Genomic DNA, 17,958 nt, shown 5'->3' with positions numbered 1-17,958 from the left:
AATCATAATAAAAATTGTTACTCTCGTTTTGGTTTATTTGAATAAAACTTATTTCTGGTTTACTTTATAAATAGGTATTCCAGGCTAGTCCCCTTACTGTGTTTTCAGTCTTTCCAGGTTTCCGTAGTAACACCTTCTCAGTAAGTTTCAATATTTACAGTCTAGTTATCATCTGTTTTAATCCTTACACAGATCTATTTTACATAAATATTGAGGACAGAAACTTGCCAGAATTGTGGTCCATTAAGTCTGATATTCTGATGCAGGCATTGGCCAGTAGGAGATGATATGCAGAAGGAGTAAATTTCTGCAGTAGCAAAAATATCATATCATGGTGATACGGCTTTCATATCATGATGACCTCATCACAATTTCTGTTAGTTTCTACTAAGCCTTCTTGCCCTGGTGAATGATTATCCCTTGAATGGATTAGGAAAAATACTTTACTGTACTTCAGTGCTTGGGACCCCTTTTGTCAATCTCTGATTATTGCATTGGTGGAACTGTTGAGTGCTTCATGTTCAATGGCTACTTTGGAGTTTTTCTTCTTCACTCTTGATTAGGCCAATAAAGTGAAGACAAATTTAAGAAAGAAGGTGAGTGTGAGACCTACCACAGAAGGCTACATTTAGCATAATAGTTTTCCTTGGTCTTTGTTTCTAGGCATTGTCAGGTTTATACCTCTTTGGCCTTTGGCTTCCTGGTTTCTTGGTTGCTGAAGTTACTGCTCTGTAGGAGATTGATTGCCACACCACAGACTTGTTTGGATGAATAAGTAACCAGATTACACCAATTTTTGGTCATTCAGCATTTCAGCTGCATAGCTATATATTATGTAGAACCTACCAACAGGAGTAATTAGTAAACAATTTTTCTTTTTTTTTCCTCCCTCCCTGCCCCTTTTGTTTCTGGAAAGCAGGATCAGCAGAAGTCATCATTCACCTCAACTCTGTCAAGTGAAGCATCTTGTTCTCTCTCCTCTCCTGAAAGCACTTTCAATTCCCAAGAATCATCGTCTTCCTTGACATCCAAAGTGGTTTATTCCGAGAGGCAGTCCTGGCTTGACCTGGTTACCAGCTCTGCCACGGAAGAGGGTGATCAGCCTTTAACGTTCTGCGTACAGATTCATTCTGACGAGGCCCCAGACGTGGTCTGTGGGGATGCAGCAGAAGACCAGGAAGTCCGGCTTTCTGCACCCAACGGTGGATCCCAAACCTCTTACTTAGGTGCAGATACACATTGTCTAACTGTGCCAGATGCAACAGGACAGCGATTACCAGCCAGAGGTGAGCTAATGAGAGAGGAGACTTTTGCTGCAGAGCCATACAATAGAAGAGTTTCAGGTTTCCTTAACTTCCTTCCCCCTTCCTTCCTCTATATTCTTCACTGAAGTGTTTTCCAGTGGCACATCATTTATAACATTTAAATTACTGCACATTAAATATATAACCTAGTATCTGGTTTGTAGGTACCTTAACAACTTTTCTCAAATTGTATCTATATGTTAGGCCACAACCTCTGTGTATAAATTTAGCATAGACATTATTTCATTAACAGTCTTTATTTCAGTGCAGATATCTTTTATTAGCTAGGATTGAATTAAAATGTTAACAAAGTTTTGTCACAGAATGGGCACTGTAACAAAACTGTAATATGTAGAGAACGGTGAACATAGGGTTAAGTCAGTCCAATTTTACAAATCTGTGCTGTTGCATTTAGTCAAAGAACATACTCCCTATTTGCTTCATTAAGCTTCATTGTAATCAAGAGAAAACAACTGAAATTCTGAATCAGAAAGTCTATTAAGACTGGATTTTGTTTAAGCAAATAGGTGTCTGCACAGTATCCTCCTACTGAAATGTACTGCTAATTGAAAAAGGTGGCATGGTTCCAGAATCTGGTCATTGTTACTGTTCATAACTCTCCTGTGTAGCGAGGAAATATCTCCTGCCTTTTGAGCAAAGCTTCTTTCTGAACAAAAAGCAGTTGAAGACTAAGAGCTCTAAGAGCTGTTCCTAGCATACAGTTTTTCTGTGTGGAGGGGTAATACCTAAGGGAACAGCAACATTCCTGTGCCTCAGCTCCTCCCAAATCCTTGTAAAGATTTGGAGTACTTTGTGCTGAAAGAGAAGATGCAAAAGAAAGGTGTGTCAAAGAGCTTAGGCTGAAAATAATGCAGTGGTGGAAAGGAACAACATTGGAGTTGTTGGGAAATCAGGGTATTTCTCTGTAGGTGAACTTGATGCTGAAAGATGATACTATGAGGCACATTAGTTACCTGGTCAGTCCCTCTGTTTTACAAATATACACACTTAGCTGGCACCCCTTTACGTTGTCATACCTTTTCTGATTTTACATTAAAAAAAGGACATTAAGAAAAGTAAAGTTTTCATCAAAAGTGAAAATTAACTCTCTGTTTTATGCTCACTTACCTTATCCATTTTGTAGGCTTCTCTGCTAGAAAATTCTGGAGCAATGAAGAGCAGAAAGAATTAAAATCTAGAGTGAGCATTTGTGCTGTTTTTATGTCTTGGAAAAGAGTGCTGTGCTTTGAGTTACTGTGGAATCTAATTCCCCTAATTCTGGCTTTCCAAGTTGTGAAAAGGCTGGAGCTGGCAGGAATGGAGTCCCCCCATATTGTTTTCTGTAATTTTACCTTCTGAGTTAAATTTGATAAAGTAATGTCTTTGGAAAACATCATTAGAGATATTCAAGTGGATTATTGGAATGTATGTCATAGATGACATAGTGGCTTATAGATCCTGTTGTCAAAGATTCAGTGGTTGCTCTTCAGAAATATAAACTTTTGCTTAGAATATATTCCTCTGGTATTGTCAGAAATCCTGCAATAATGCATAGGTTATTGCTTTCCATTGTAATGTAAAAGTGACAGATCCTTTTATGGATGTCATAGAATCTGCATGACACATTCATAATCACTTAAAGTATAGTTTGATAGGCTCAATCATACTAACCAATTAAATGGGATTAAAATGTAATTCAAGGCACATTTTGGTATGCTCCTGCAGTGTGTAAGATGGTTTAATTTTGATATGATTATTCCTGGGGAAATGAATTCTTCTTCTGCTCACTGCTTAGCTGATGGGCAGGCCCCATGGCAGAACACAGAACGCTTCCATCCAAACCACAGTGGTGATCACTGACAGAATTCCATGAACAGATCATTTCACCAAGACAGACACTATGGAAACTGTATAACCTCACTACTTCTTGTCTGCATCATAACCCATTGCTGACCAAGCAAATGTACACCAGACACAGGTCTGTCTTTCCTTTATCAGTCTGCATACTATGGGCTGGGTGTGGAGAGTTCTACTGTGTGGGGCCCTTCCCTGCAATGGTCACTGAAAACATTAAGGAAATATTTTGCAAGGAGATTAAGCTACTTCAATTTGAGCATGAAGTAGGAAAAGAAGGATTAATATAAAATAACATTTCAGTTCCAAGTGACAGTTATCCAAAAGGATGCGATTTTGGCTCTGTGGCTTATCCCCCAATAATTTCCCTCTCCAGCTAGTTGATAAGCATGTACATAAATACTGTGAGATTAATTCAAGTTGTTGAGTAAAATCTAGCTGCAGATTCTCCTGATTTGCAATAACTGGTAAGAACAACCTTGTTATCTGATGCAAAAACAGGAAGGCATACCTCAGTGCAGTGGGTATTATTTGCTTTACAGTCCTTCTGAGTAGTGTGTTTCTGACATGTTTCAGAGTCATGAGACTGCATGCAGGAGGAGACAAGTCTGTCTTTTGTCCACATTTGTCCTGAAAGCACATGTTCCCTGTGTATAAAGATGGCCCTACTATCATCAGAACAACTATATTCTTAGATAGTCTTTGTTTCCAGTCCCCCACAGAACCTACGGGTGTGTCTGTTTCTTCTGGTGAGGATAAAAAACCCTGCCACACTGTTTTCTGGCCACATTCTTAAAGGTAGAGGCACAAGCTGAATTTTTGGTTGTAGCTGATAAGAGCCTAGACTTGAGGTGAAAATTTTCTAGAACTGAAGAGCACTTTTGCTGGACAAAGTCTAGAAATGGAGACCAATGTGAGAAAAGTTGGTACCTAAAAGGAAGAAAGAGAAGCTGTGGTTTTGTGGGAAGAGCTTACCATGAAAAAGTACAAAAACAGTGAAGAAGCCTTAGTGATGAGTTAAACAATGGAAGAAGCATTTTCCAGAAATGAATGAATCTCCATAAGAGAAGCTATAGATTCAACTAAATGATGATGGACGATTTTTTTCTGCAGAAATTATTGAATGAACTCTGCTACGCAACTGTGAGTGTCTGGTGCAAGGAGCCATAACGTAAGATATTTTTAAGTCTTTCCAACCACTCTTAGTGGTTGTGAACATTGTCAGCATTAATTCTCTGCACCAGTTACTGGGGAGATGTTACCTACCAGAGACTGACACAAAGAACAAAGAAGGGGAGTTTATCAGTTTTCTCTTTTGAAAGGAGACCAACATTATGCATCCATTTACATTTTGGGAATATTTAAGACTTTGGTGATGCAGCTTGCTATGTGCAGAGTGACAAAGGATTCTAAGCTGCCTGTGATGCAAAGAAACTGAAAGGTAAACAAGAAACAGCTGAAAATACAAGCAGCTGTCTGACTACGTGCACTGTATCCAGAAGCTGGCCTTGGCCCCTCCAGGATGGCTAGACACACTCTCCATCCTCTGTATTTCTTCTGGCAACCACTGGAAGAAAAAGTATATGACCCTGACACACCACCATTATGATCAAAAACCACTACAGCTAAAGGAAGCCACAGGAACTGAGGGGTTATATAAAAAATAGGAATGTGTTCCTGTTTATTTAGGGATCTACTACTATAGCAGTAAGATCCTCCTTCCCTGCATTTTCTAAGCGTTTCATGATCGTATGAAGTTAATGTATCTAGGCAAGGCATTCCTATTTTACCACTTCTGGTTTATTTTACCTCAACTCACAGTAGCTGTGGAAGATCTGGTATGTGCTGATATTTTCAAACCTGGACAGCTTTTCAAGTACCTTTTGGATTTTATCTGGGTTGGTTTTGTGGGAAGGAGTTGGTTAAATTAGAGCTGGATTCATTCAATTCCTTGTGTTCTCATGACTGACATCCTCTTCCTCTCTGGACTCTGCCTGTGCCAGTAATAGCCAGAACAGATCCTCTGGTGTGCTCTGGTCCCTTTTCTCCTTCTGCAAAAGTTATAGCAAATAGCTAGATCGTGGCTGAGACTAGATGAGAAATGTGCTTCTGGTGAGAACAACTGTGTAGAGAAACAACTTGAATGATTTTTTTTGTTTCTCATCAAAAAAGCTTTAGAAATCACAGTGAAAACTATGGTGCTATGGTTTTCTGAACCCTCTGAAAAATAGATACTTATTTATGTTGTTTCCAGTTCAGTTTATTAAAATTCCACCCCTCACTGCTGAGTCCACTATACTGTCAGACAACAGCGTCTAATTGTGGTAACATAGATTTCCTATTATTTTCTTTCAATCTTTCCTCTTAGCTCTGCATTTGCCAGTGAGGAGTTTGCCTGAGTTATGCTCACCTAACTGAAATTTTTTCTGTACTTTCTGTTCCATAATTATGTGAGAAATAGGATTTCCCTGAGGTGACTTCATATTCCCATAGAAAAGTCCAGTACCTCTGTGGAGAAGGGCTAGGGGGTGGATAGGTAGGTAAAGGCAAAAATCATCTGTGACTTTTTTCCCTTCTGCTCTTTTCAGCCTTGGGTGTATGTGTTCTCTCTACTGGCATAAAAATTTTTAGCAGAATCAGAAACAGAGGTGCTGGCAAAGCTACAAGATGTTCATAAGAGTAGCACAAACAGGAGGAAGAAGCAGAGTTTTTTTCCCTGGGATTAATACACAACTGGGGGTCTGTGAGATCTCAAGTCACAGAATGGGAGAACAAATATTTACATTTCAGATAAATTCTGTCAGATACGTTCTGCTGGAGGTGGTTTTCAATGCAAAATGCTCTTTTTGCCAAACATTTCCTATTTCTTTATCTTTACTACTGGGAAAAAATCAACATTATTTTTCACAGCTGCTTTTTGAAAGTTCTGGATAATTTCACTTATGGAGGCCTAAAGAGCATTAAAGCTGAGATTTCAGACAGGCTCCTGCACTGATGCTCCAAGATGGGGAGTCTCAAAATCTTAATCTCTCCAGCCTCTGGCAAGTTGGCTGACAGGAGAGCGGAAGCTGAAAATTGAGGAGGTGAAGAATAGGCATGTTGAACCTCTGGGAGGTTGTTCTTGTCTGTGATACCTCCTGTTAGAGGGAAATTCCAGATAAATGGCATCAAGCCTCAGAGTTGTGTTTTAGTGCCCCTAAATCAGAATTTTTCAGTTCCTCCATTACCTCTCCCCCTTTCCGATTTACAACATCAATCTAATGCATTCAGTGGCAGCTTCAAGCCTGCAAATTGTGGGCTTTTTCTTTCTGAGCTTGGCTCAAGGCTACTCAGGATGCTGAAGGTAAAATTCCAGATAGGTAACAGATAGTCTGGCCTCAGTTTATAGAGTTTTATTGGCAGACATATCTTTTGTCAACACCAACAGTGTTCTACACAAATCACAATATTAGGATACTCTCTTATTTTTTAGCTGTAGTTGAAATTCATAAAAATGGAGACAAAAGTGCTGTGTAACTCATACCTGGCTCTATACAACCTGTAAGTTCCACTGACCCTTGTTTTTCAGCAGTTTGCTGAAATTCCATTTAGTCCTTTATCCACCTAATATGAAGAATCTGACGCGTTCCTTTCCCTTTGAAATTACCTGACTCTGATTAATCCCTTGGAGGATGAGAATGGTGGAAGAATAAGAAAGAGAAAAGAAGTTTCAGGTAGAAGTTTTGAAAATCTGTAGGAGCTGAGTACACTTTGCTGGGCAAGTGCATCATGTCTGAGCCTTCTCCTGGGCTTTTCTGACTTTGGCACCATCTTTTTCTGTGCTGAATATTACTGTTCTCCTTACAGTTTCCCACAAGTGCATGGAAGATATCAGCTTATTTAGCACAAAATAAGAGTGTTCGGTGAGGGTGTTTTCACAGGCTTGCTGCTTTGTAGCCCTCTTAGGATACTGAGGAAGTTCATTATTAAGCCTCAAAAGGTGTCTGGAGCAGGGACCTTAAGTCCCCTGTGGGTTGACTTTATCTAAAAGTTGTTGGGCACGATTGAAGCAACTTTTTGCCCTTGTAACACAGACTTTCTTGGATAGTTAATAAAAATCAATTTATCTTTCAAGGCATTACTGTGCACAGTCCTGATGGGTGATGTCTACAGCAGAGCTTAGCCAGTCCTGTGCAGAAGCTGGCTAATGAAACAAACAGCTGCTTCATCCCAAGAAAGTAGGCAGGAAACTAGCTACTGCAAGCCTCATGGCATGTGCCAATAGCTTTCAGGAAATACTATTGCCGTGTATTATGCCTTACGCTTCCATTTTTTTTCTGTTTCCTGCACCTTGTTAAATACACAACAGTTCCCCTTTTCCTCCCCCAGCAATGTACCAATGTTGGAAGTTATATTTAGTTTTTGTCAAGTTACAGTAGGCTTTTTATAATCACACAGTAGTGAAGAATAGGCCAGAAACACAGTGAAGGCAAATATTTGCAGCGTATCATAAACCTTTCTTGTAACCTAAATATTTAGAAAGAACAGAGATGTAGGAGGATGCTGTACTTTATAAAACATGGAAAAGATAAGAAGCAGCCTCCTTAGCATGCTGACATATTGCAGCATTCTTTTCACAGCAGCATGACTGAGCAGAAGGACTTCTTCCTTTTGTTCAGAATATATTTGCTGACTGCAGATGATTTAGAAAAGTAAATGTTTAACTTGAAAAGAAAAAAGTGCCCAGCCAGTTCAATGGGAAGCAGTTGAGAAGAATCAACACCACTACCCCCAGTGATATAAAACCAAGTGTTACCAAAAGTGGATCTTGAGGGATTCATTAGCACCCTGAAAACAGCAATAGCTGTAAGATTTTCCTTTAGAGATCACTGAAGCTGTGTGGACTGAAGGACAAGAAGCGAGTTGCGCAGTCTGTTGCTAAAAATGTCCTTCTGCTGAAACGCCCCTACATATGCCCGGCACATTTTTATTTCAGTCTGTTCATTTTTAAGTTGTTTTATTCTGAGGAATGCCTTTGCTTAAATTTTCATCTTATTTTATGCTATTCTCAGCTGTTTACTTGCTTTTCCTTTCATATACTCTCTGTCTTGGAAGATGGTCCCGCAGCTTGGGAGCCAACAGAATAATTAACGTGGAGATAATCAAGGCTTTGTTGTGAGGCTTTATAAGTGAATTCTCTGCTGCAATCTGTGAAACTCAGGAGCAAGGCATTGGATTCCCCAAGGGTTCTTGCTTTAATCTGTTTTCTAGGGACCTTCTCTTGGGGCCCCTGAAATGTTTCTATGTTTCTTTTAATTGCTCATTTTTAAAAAATTCTCTTTTCAATGATTACCAAAACCTGGTGATGAATCAGCACACCAAAGAGAATTTGGTTTGTGAGTTGCCCAGTAGAAGCATAATTCACTGTGTGTAGCATGCAGGGAGGGATGAATGGGTGTAGATGCTATCAGAGTTGTTTCATTCAAACATAGAGCTACTGACAGTTGTTCAAAGTCTGTGGTACATTCAGAGCATTAAAGCAGCCCTCTATTAGTGGAGATACAAGCTCACATCTGTTTGGATCATTACCTGATTCTTAACAACATGTGAGTTAGGAAGTATGTCTTTCTCATAGGCATTATTACCCTAGAAATGACCCTAATTGCCCTTAGTTTTAACTTTAATACAATTATTTTTTGAGTTGGTTAAGAGCCTTCCTAATAGCTGAACCTAACTTTTCTGTTATCTGCTGCCACATTCATGTTCTCATACCCAATTTGTTCTTTTCTTTGCAGACCAGGAAAAGTGTGATGATGATGATGAAATGGAGCGACTTTACAAGTCATTGGAGCAAGCAAGCCTGTCTCCCATTGGTGATCGTCGACTGTCAACTAAGAAGGAGCTTAGGAAGTCATTTATCAAGCGCAGCAAAAACCCCTCCATTAATGAGAAACTCCACAAAATTCGAATGCTGAACAGTACATTAAAGGTGAGTTTGCAGATCTTGCCAAGGAAAAGCTTGAGAGAAAAAAACAGCAGTATAGACTTCAGCCAAGCTCTAATTACATATTTACTGAAAGCCCCAGATAATTGTTAAGTTTTTGAATTCTGTTTTTCTGCTTCATTGTGAACACTGATCTGCATTGTGTTGTTCAGCTTGAACTGGAAGCAGAGGCAATAGCTCAGGAGGGATTCCTCTTGCAGAAGTTCCAGCCCATTTGGAAAATTTAATAAAGAAAACTCTTAGTTAACTGGAAAACTTGCAAGCTCAGCTAAATGCACTAAACAGGGGAGCCTTGAAAAAGGAAGAGCAGACAAAGTACATTGATGATAAAGGACATGAAAATGACCCTGAGCCAAAAAAAGTTTTCCTTATGTGATTATCAGAGAATGTACAGGATGTGCCAAAGCTATTGTAAAGACCTCCTGTAACTAAAATATTCTAATAACAAAAGCATCCTGCTTTTATGTTGGAAATATATCAGGAGCTGGAGGGGTACAGTGGTTCAGGAGATGTTCCATTAAAGGGCAAGTAAATCCATCTGGAATATGGGAATTTATGAAGCAGTTTACTTTCCAACATCAAGTGTCACGGGATTTCAAAGCCTACTTCTGAATGGTACTGAGGGAAACAAAAAGCTTAACCATAGCATTTATATTGTAAGGAGAAGACAGAATAAATGCAAACTTGGGGCTTCACTTGTTTCTTTTCGTATTCATTTGAAGCAGGAATTGAGTATCTTGTTTCAAATGGATGCATTTGGCTTCAGGCACTGTAAGCTGGAGAAATGCATGTTGGACTTGATGATCTTAGAGGTCTTTTCCAACCTTAGCAGTTCTGTGATTCTAAAAACTTATTCTGCCAGCACAATCATTGGTTTGATTATTAGTTGCAATGGAAGGCTTGGGTTTAGCACCTTAGCCTGTATTGAAATTCCTGAAAAGTAAAGAGAATTGAGAAGAGAGGCATCCTTCTTGGCTCTGTATGAGACCTGGTGAAGTCTCTCCTTAGTATCAAAGAGTTTTCAGAGATGTGGCAGTGACTGCAGAAGTATTCATTTGCATCAGCAGTGAAGTGAGCCTCCCACATTGCAGAAAGTTGATTTAAAAAGTATGTAAACATTCCACAAAGTTTTCCCTGACAGGACCCTCACTAATAAATCTAAGAACCAGGTAGTGCAAAATGGAGTTGTATTTGTGGGACAGTCACCTTCATTAGTATGGAGTTGAACGGAAGCCTTATTGTCAGACATGAACAAGGAGGACAACGGTGCACTGATTTAGCATGGGAGTATTATATGAGTTGTGATTAACTTTGGTTTGTCTAACACTTGTATTTAATATGGAAAAATAAGTTTTGAGTGTTCATAACATATAAAATGCGTTGATTTCTTTGGATTTTTGTTGGTTGTCTTTCTTTGTTTTGGTTTGTTTGTTTTTTTTTTCTTTTTTCAAACTAAGAACCTGGAGGATTGACAAGACAAATAAAAAAGCACAGACACTTTCTCATAGACACAAACGGAGTTCTCTACACAGCAGTATTTAAGTTAGCCTGTCTGAAAGTCAAGTGCCTCCAGTGGGAAAGTGCCATATTAATTACATCAGTGGAATTATGTGCTTTTAAAGTCAATTTTCTTAATGTACAATACAAGACATTAGATAATTGGAAATGATCTACTGGAAATTTAAAAATCAGGATTTTTTAGATCCATATGTACTCTGCTTTAATTAAAACCCTATTAGTTTGAGAAGTGATTTATGCAAGTCTCAATGCAATTTTAATTTTAGACTTTTGACTCCACATATTTAACAACAGATTGATGTTGCTGCCACAATATATCATTAACAAAACATGCTTTGAATACTTTGGAAGAGAGGGAAGTTATGTGCAAATGCATCACAGTCTTAGTGAATGTGGGAAATAGTTTTAGTGCTACAGGAGAAACTCCATGGCATGACTTTTTTGCTGCCAAGTTTATCCAGTAGAAATACTTCTCTTCCTTTCACCTCCTTATCTCCTTTCTTCTTCTCTTAAGCTAACTGCACATATCCCTGTGTCAATGCCAGAAGTCTTCTTAAAGGAGCTGGCACTGGATCTTGAGGGTAGGACATCTGTAAAATACAGTTGAAAGAGCTTTTGTGTTTAAAAAGCAGCTAAGGCAAGACAGGAATTGGAGCAGTTGAAGGTTCATTAGATTAGTAGTGGGATATGGATTTAGAAACAGCTGATTGCTGCTATCAGAAGGTGAAATGAATGTGTGGGAGTACTTTCAAGATGTTTTCAAGGCAGCCACCAGTACAGGGTATCCTTGGGTATGATGAATGGGTCACAGCAGGAGAAGATGGTTAGAACTATTCCATCGCTTTCACACACAGACTGGAGCAAGGGAGCCCAGCAAAAGTAGGAAGTTTTGTAGCCAAGTTTTGTTAGTGCAGCATGGTGCCTCCATTAATAAATTATACCTGCTCACTGGGGCTTCTCTATCCTGTGTCCATGGATAGGCAATATGGGCTGGAAAAGCAAAGTGGTTTGTTATGCCACAACATGTGAGGAGGACATCAAAGAACATCAGCGTGTGAAAGGAGGGTGTAATGAAGACAGAGCCAGGCTATTTTTAGTGGTGCCCAGTGACAGGACCAGAAGTGGTGGGTTCAAACTGAAACACAGAAGGTTTCCCCAGATAGCAAGAAACACTGTGAGGATGACCAAGCACAGATAGTCCAGGGAAGCTGTTGAGTCTCTGTCCTTGGAGATACTCAAGAGTCATCTGCACACAGTCCTAGGCAGCCTGCAGTAGGTGGCTCTGTTTGAGGAAGGGTTTTGGACCAAATGACTCCCAGAAGTCCCTTCCAAGCTCAGTCATTCTGTAGTTCTGTGACATACACAGTCTCAGTGTCCCTGCATCAGTCACTGCCCACATCTTACAAGTGAACCTGGGTGCCATAATAAATGGTCTGAGCTGCTCTTGCCTAAAAGTAGATACCAGATTTATTGGCAGTAGCTGGTGGTAGATGGCAGACACAGGTACTGTAGCCACTCTACTGCCAGTGCACAAATTATATCCAAAATTATGTTCAGTCCAGTTCCCAGAGAAGTGACATTTATTACATGGAATAAGTGGTTTTTGAGAATTACAGAAATAAGTGCTGTTGTGTCTCGTTTCATGCAAGTACTGTCTTGTTGAGAGACAGAATAACAATGTGTAATTTTCACATGAATCTTCTCTCATCAAGTTTTGTTAAGAAGCCTAGAAAAAATCTAGATGAAATCGTAACTTGCCTTTAACTGGGAAGAATTTTTACTGTAGACATAACTTTGATGACCTACACTCTAAAAATGGGAACAAGCTGCCAGGAGGATGGGTAATTGGCCATCTCCTTGTGACATGAGTCTAACATTCCCAGAGTGTTTTTGTTAGGGACAATTGTCTTGACATTTTCTGTGGAATTAACCACTTGTTCTCTTCCTAGTGTAAGGAACATGACCTGGCCACAATTAACCAGTTGCTAGACGACCCAAAGTTGACAGCAGTGAAGTACAGAGAGTGGAGGAGCACAAACATCATGCTGGTCCAAGATATTTATCAGCAGCAGGAGGTCCAGGACATGTCCACAGAGAATAGTGAGGAGCAAGAAATTACTCCACAGCCAGTCACTGAAAGTGCTATTTGATCAATTGCACATGGCAAGATTTTCTGCACGGGTCTTCACGTACAAGCAATTTAAGCTGCTGTATCTTGAGGTTTGTTTTTCGCAAGTGTGCTTCAAAAGGAAAACGACCCATTCTCCAAAGTTTTAAATGCTCTTGCAGAACTCATTTAATGTCAAATGGGCAAGTTCCCCAAACTTGCACAAGTTGCCCAAAAAAGCACACCTGAATGTAGCCTGCGTACGTAAGAAGACTATTTAACAAAGCAGCAAAGAAACATTTTTCAGTTTTTGGAGAAGAAAATTCTAAGTGTCCAGCTCCTGGAGGACACAGAACTATGTAATATCTACTGTATAAATATGAGATCCTTGGGATTGTTTTGACCATACAACTTACCTTGAAATGAAGCTAAACTGATCCAAACAGGATGTAGTCTACTCTACCTTTTTACCCTCTAAGGTAACCTGATGTACATATTTTCATCTCTGTATCCGTTTACTTTCACCACTCAACCAGTTTAAATGGAGACAAATGGAAGAGTAATTATGCATGATTTGATACTGTAGACAGCTGCCAGGCACTCAGTTTGGGCTCTACCTGATGTTTTGTGAGTATCAAATTTATTTATGGTCCAGACCAAGAAGGTACTGTCTTTCTACATGAAGAAGAGGTCTCTAAGTTTTTGCTAACATGTAATTTACTCTTCAGTGAGACAAGATTCAACTTTTCTTATGGACATGGCAGAATTCCTTGGAAGATTATGTTCTTCTTTCTTATTTTTGACAATTGGGAGTATATAAGGTACAAGTTCATCCCAGAGTCCAACTTAAGGAAGGTGATCATATTCACAAGCCAGAAGCTAAATGACTCAACTCCTAATGTGGACCTGGAAGTGTAAAACAAAGCTGCAAATATTTTTGTAAATATATGTAATTTTATGACTTATATGAATGTGACTATGTACTGTATAGACGTTTATTTATATATTTATATATGCGGAATTTCTTAATATAAATAGGCACATGTGGACCAAGCCCACCCAGCTGTGAGTGCTTACAGATTGACTTGAAATGCCTCTTTATTTTGTGTTCCATTATAGATCATGGTAATGGCTCTGTAGCTGAGACTACCCTGAGGCATATGCTGTGACTCTTTCTTCTGCTTTTCTAGCTTTGAGTTTTAGATGAAGAAGATCTGTACAATTTAGGGCCTGAAGAAAGTTTTCTAGACAGTTTCAAGATTTCCCTTTGGGGGAAAAAATAGAGGTTTTGCTGCAGGATCATGATTTTTTGGCTTCATTGTCCTTAGTACATGGTTTTGGGCTTTTGCCTTCCTCTCTTCTGCAGTATAAGAAATTTTGCAGAGTGCTGAATTTTGAAAAGCAAGAATTAGTCCACCATTCCCAAATTAATGTCACTATAGGAACTGTGACAATCTGCACTTCTGTTGCTATTTCATGAAGATATTATTTGTCATTTATTTTCAATACAGTTTATCTTTTAAAGTAAAATACACTATAGGGATGCAGCCATATTCATCTCTCTTTATACATTTTATGTTTTATCACAGCTTGATTGACAAAACAAAAGATAATGGTGTTAGTGGAAACATGTGAAATCTTTTCCACCTGTGTAGTGATTTATTTGAGTGTTGATATTGCATTTTTGATTCTCAGCAGCTGTTCTTTTATAATAGAGGCAAGGAAATAGATGAACATGACTAAATGGGGAAGCAGACACAAAACTCTGGATGGTTAAAAAGCTATTCTTTTCAGGAAATCATCATATGCGTGGTGATTTCATCACTTCACTAAGTAACTAGAAGTTAAGCAAGCTAAATACCTGGTGCAATTTGGTTTGGAGTAATTGCGTCTTAAAAATGGAGCCCATTTTTGGGTTGCTTTTTTGTTCTTCTTTTTTTTTTTTTTTCTTTTCTTTTTTTTTTTTAAATAATTATTCCACCATTCTCATTGAAATGTTGTCAATTAACTGCTAAGAGCACCCTGAAAATTAGGAGTGTAGGGATTAATCTGCTTGGTCCATTTAATTTTTAACTACCTGGTGCTAAGTAATGGATAAATATTGGAGGACAAATTGCATGCACATTTTCTGTCACATATGTGAGTTTCTCATGTAAACACCATTTTCCTTCAAAATCATCTTCACTTAGATGCTGAAAAGAAGCACATACTTAAGTGGCCTGTTGAGCTGGGCCAGACAAGTCAGTGCCTTGCAGTTCTGAGCAAAGTCTGAGTCAACTCCATTTGCTGAAGTAGATTTGCTGCCTACAAAGAAAAGCCTATGTGGCCTGTACATGCTGTGTTGGCTATTTTCACACTGCACTTGTGTAAACAAAGACAAAACAGCTTTCCCAAATCTAGAGACAAAGAGATGCCCTTGGACTGCCCAAACTCTTCTATTGGTTTTGACAGATTACATAGCCCGAAATTGCTTTTAAATTACTCTCTTTTAGATGGTCAGTAGATACTTATTGTTGAACTATTGAGGTTTTGGAGACCTACTGAGCATGGGCTCAATCACTGCTTAGAAAAGAACAGAAAATTCTTGGACGGGGTTGCTTTAATCCCAGTTATAACTTTAACAAATTTCTTTGTTCAGGAAAGCAAATGTATGGGTTTTATGTACTGTGCAGGAAGTCTAACTCCACTCTCTCAGCTACTGCTTAGATTCAAAATAATGGAAAGCGTGGAAAATGCAAAGTGAAAATTGCAGTGAAACAGGATTAATTTTCTGGCATTGCTAATTACTGTGACACTTTTCGCCTGGGTTTATCACAAGGCGCTGCCCAGCAGCGTGAAAGCCATAATCAGAGACAGAATTACGCACAAGCTGACAGCTACAGCGGGGAGCCACCTCAACAGGAGAAACTTGGACAAGTCTGTGCTCTGCTCGGTGATGCTTGCAGTAACCGGTATTTCTTGGTCTGGATTGGAAGACCTGCACTATTGACTCATAGCAGAGGGAGCTGTGCATCCCTAGTGTGTGAATGTCAAGAAGTCTTTAACCATCTGCCTCAAGGGAGATGTTTTATATACTTTTTTGGGAGAAAGTATGTGTGTGTGGATACGTGCACATGCACAATTTTTCTTCTGTCAGTAAAGCCAGATGGTGCAGCAAGTCCAGCAATGGAGATTTTGGAATTCCTGGTAACAATATCTAATTTCAACTGTTTCTGTAGCTTTTCTGGAAATCTAATCTCTCTGTTCTGGTGGTGTACATCTCTTGAGATACGAGAATGAGGTGGGATCACATTTCCTTTGTTATGATGGAAGAGATTCCATGTGGGGATTGTGAATATTTTTACATCTAGCTCTGATGATTCAATCAATACTAGGGTTTCACCTTGTCATGGTTTTTAGTGCAGCTGGAGATGAAACACCATGCAGGTGCTTGCTCAGCCCCCCTCTCTTTTCCTTCCCTATCCCTGTGTAATGGGGAGCAGAATTGAAGTAAAAATTGTAGGCTGAGACTAGAAAGGTTTTATAATTTAAAATAAAGTAAAACACAACAGTAATGGTAAATAATAATAATGATAAAAAAGGAAAGAAACCCAAGCAAGTGATGTACAATGCAATTGCTGACCACCCACTGACCTGCCAAACCCCTCTTCCCAAACCCAGGTGAGGCCCCCCTCCCAGGTAGCTGGTTTATTTATTTTGCCCCTGGTTTATTTACCTGGCATGATGTTCTGTGATGTGGAATATCCCTTTGGTCAGTTTGAGTTCCCTGTCCCAGCTATGCTCCCTGCCCGTTTGGTTTTTTGTGTATTTCCTCACTGGAAGAGCAGGAGACAAGGAAAAATATCCTTGACTTGGGATAAACATGGCTTAGCAAAAAACAAAGCACCAGTGTGTTACCAATACCATTCTCATTCTGAATCCAAAACACAGCACTGTAACAGCTACTGAAGCAGAAATTAACTATACCCTAACTGATACCAGGAATAAACAGGAATAAATAATGTGCTACTTCTCTTTTTTGCAAATAATTTGAATTTTGGGGGATACCATCATATTGAGAGAAAAGGCTGGTGTGGGGCCTTTTCAAGGAGGAAGGGGAAGAAAAAACATGGTATTTGATTTAAAACTGTGTGGAAATTCAGAATTTAAAATTATCTCTAACTTGGAAAAATTACGGGTGTGTTAAATCTATTGTGTGAGCAATATCATCATCAGGCTCACACAAAATCATGTATATTACAGATTTAATATGAAAACCTGTATTTTTAAACTTTTCAAGCAGCAAAGGGGCCCATGAAAGCATACTTTTATGAGGGGAACTCCATGTACTGTTACTGGGTTTTGGGCTTTGGCCTTTTTTTTACTCTTTTGCTTGTTTAGTCATACAAAAGTAGCCAATTGTAACCATTGCAACCAAGTGAGGGCCTGAGTTGACTTCACTTATATGATACATGTCTTTCTGCTAACAGGAAGCCAGAGTGGTTTTCTCGTAGTAGTGGAGCCAAAGTGGAATTTCCTGTTTTGTGTGGGGCATTGAAAGCAGCAGACATTTTAAGATGTCAGTGAGCATTTCCTCGATGCTTGAAGATTTATCCCATTTTGGTTTGCTTCAAGCTGCAACATTATTGCATTTTTTAAAAACTGCCTTCATTCTGAACTGAATCAAAATTTGAGGTGAAAAAAGCAAAATAGAACAGAAAAAATCTTGGAGCTAAGATCATGCTGAAATTCACATCTTTGCATAGGGTAGTAGGAGCTGAGCTTGCCAAAAGCTAAGCATTTCAACATTGAAAAAAATTGTAAGGTGTTGAAAAGAGTACTACATTCCTTGAAATTTGCTATGGGAGAAGTTCCAAGACCTGTCTGCTCTGGAAAAATGAATATTTTCCTAATTTATTTACTCGTGATAAAAATCCAAAGGGAGTGGTTTATAAGATGGCAGCAAGTTAAAGAAGAAATACGCATTGATAGCTCAACAGCCTTGATGTATGATCTGGAAATGGTTGACTTTAGATGACTCAGCCTGTAACACTCAGCCTGTAAAATCCATTTCTTTGGGAAAGCATTGTAGCTACCAGTGTCTGAAGCTTATGCACCCCATCTGGTCCTCATGAGGTCCATTTTGAAGACGTAGGTGAATGGCCTTTCTACAGGGCAAATAGTTTGTGTCATCATGCCATAGCTTAGGAACT

At 39.1% G+C, this 17,958-nt stretch overlaps 1 protein-coding gene across 9 annotated transcripts in view; it reads left to right on the top strand.

Annotated features, from left to right (window-relative positions):
• The window catches only part of IPCEF1 (interaction protein for cytohesin exchange factors 1), an 87,545-nt gene extending 70,584 nt beyond the window's left edge, over nucleotides 1–16,961 (top strand). For 8 of the 9 annotated variants that reach the window (XM_038130488.1, XM_038130489.1, XM_038130486.1 and 5 more), the window contains 3 exons: nucleotides 917–1,286; nucleotides 8,933–9,126; nucleotides 12,609–16,961. In XM_038130488.1, the coding sequence (XP_037986416.1) occupies nucleotides 917–1,286; nucleotides 8,933–9,126; nucleotides 12,609–12,809 (765 nt within the window). In that variant the 3' untranslated portion in view covers nucleotides 12,810–16,961. The remainder of the gene's footprint in view (nucleotides 1–916; nucleotides 1,287–8,932; nucleotides 9,127–12,608) is intronic. The other variant, XM_038130490.1, reaches the window with a different exon arrangement.
• Nucleotides 16,962–17,958: the final 997 nt, after the last annotated feature.

Source organism: Motacilla alba, chromosome 3 (assembly GCF_015832195.1).
Source record: "Motacilla alba alba isolate MOTALB_02 chromosome 3, Motacilla_alba_V1.0_pri, whole genome shotgun sequence".
In the NCBI taxonomy this organism is placed as follows: domain Eukaryota; kingdom Metazoa; phylum Chordata; class Aves; order Passeriformes; family Motacillidae; genus Motacilla; species Motacilla alba.
The sequence above is the reverse complement of the archived record's forward strand: the minus strand, read 5'-3'. Positions and strand labels throughout refer to the sequence as shown.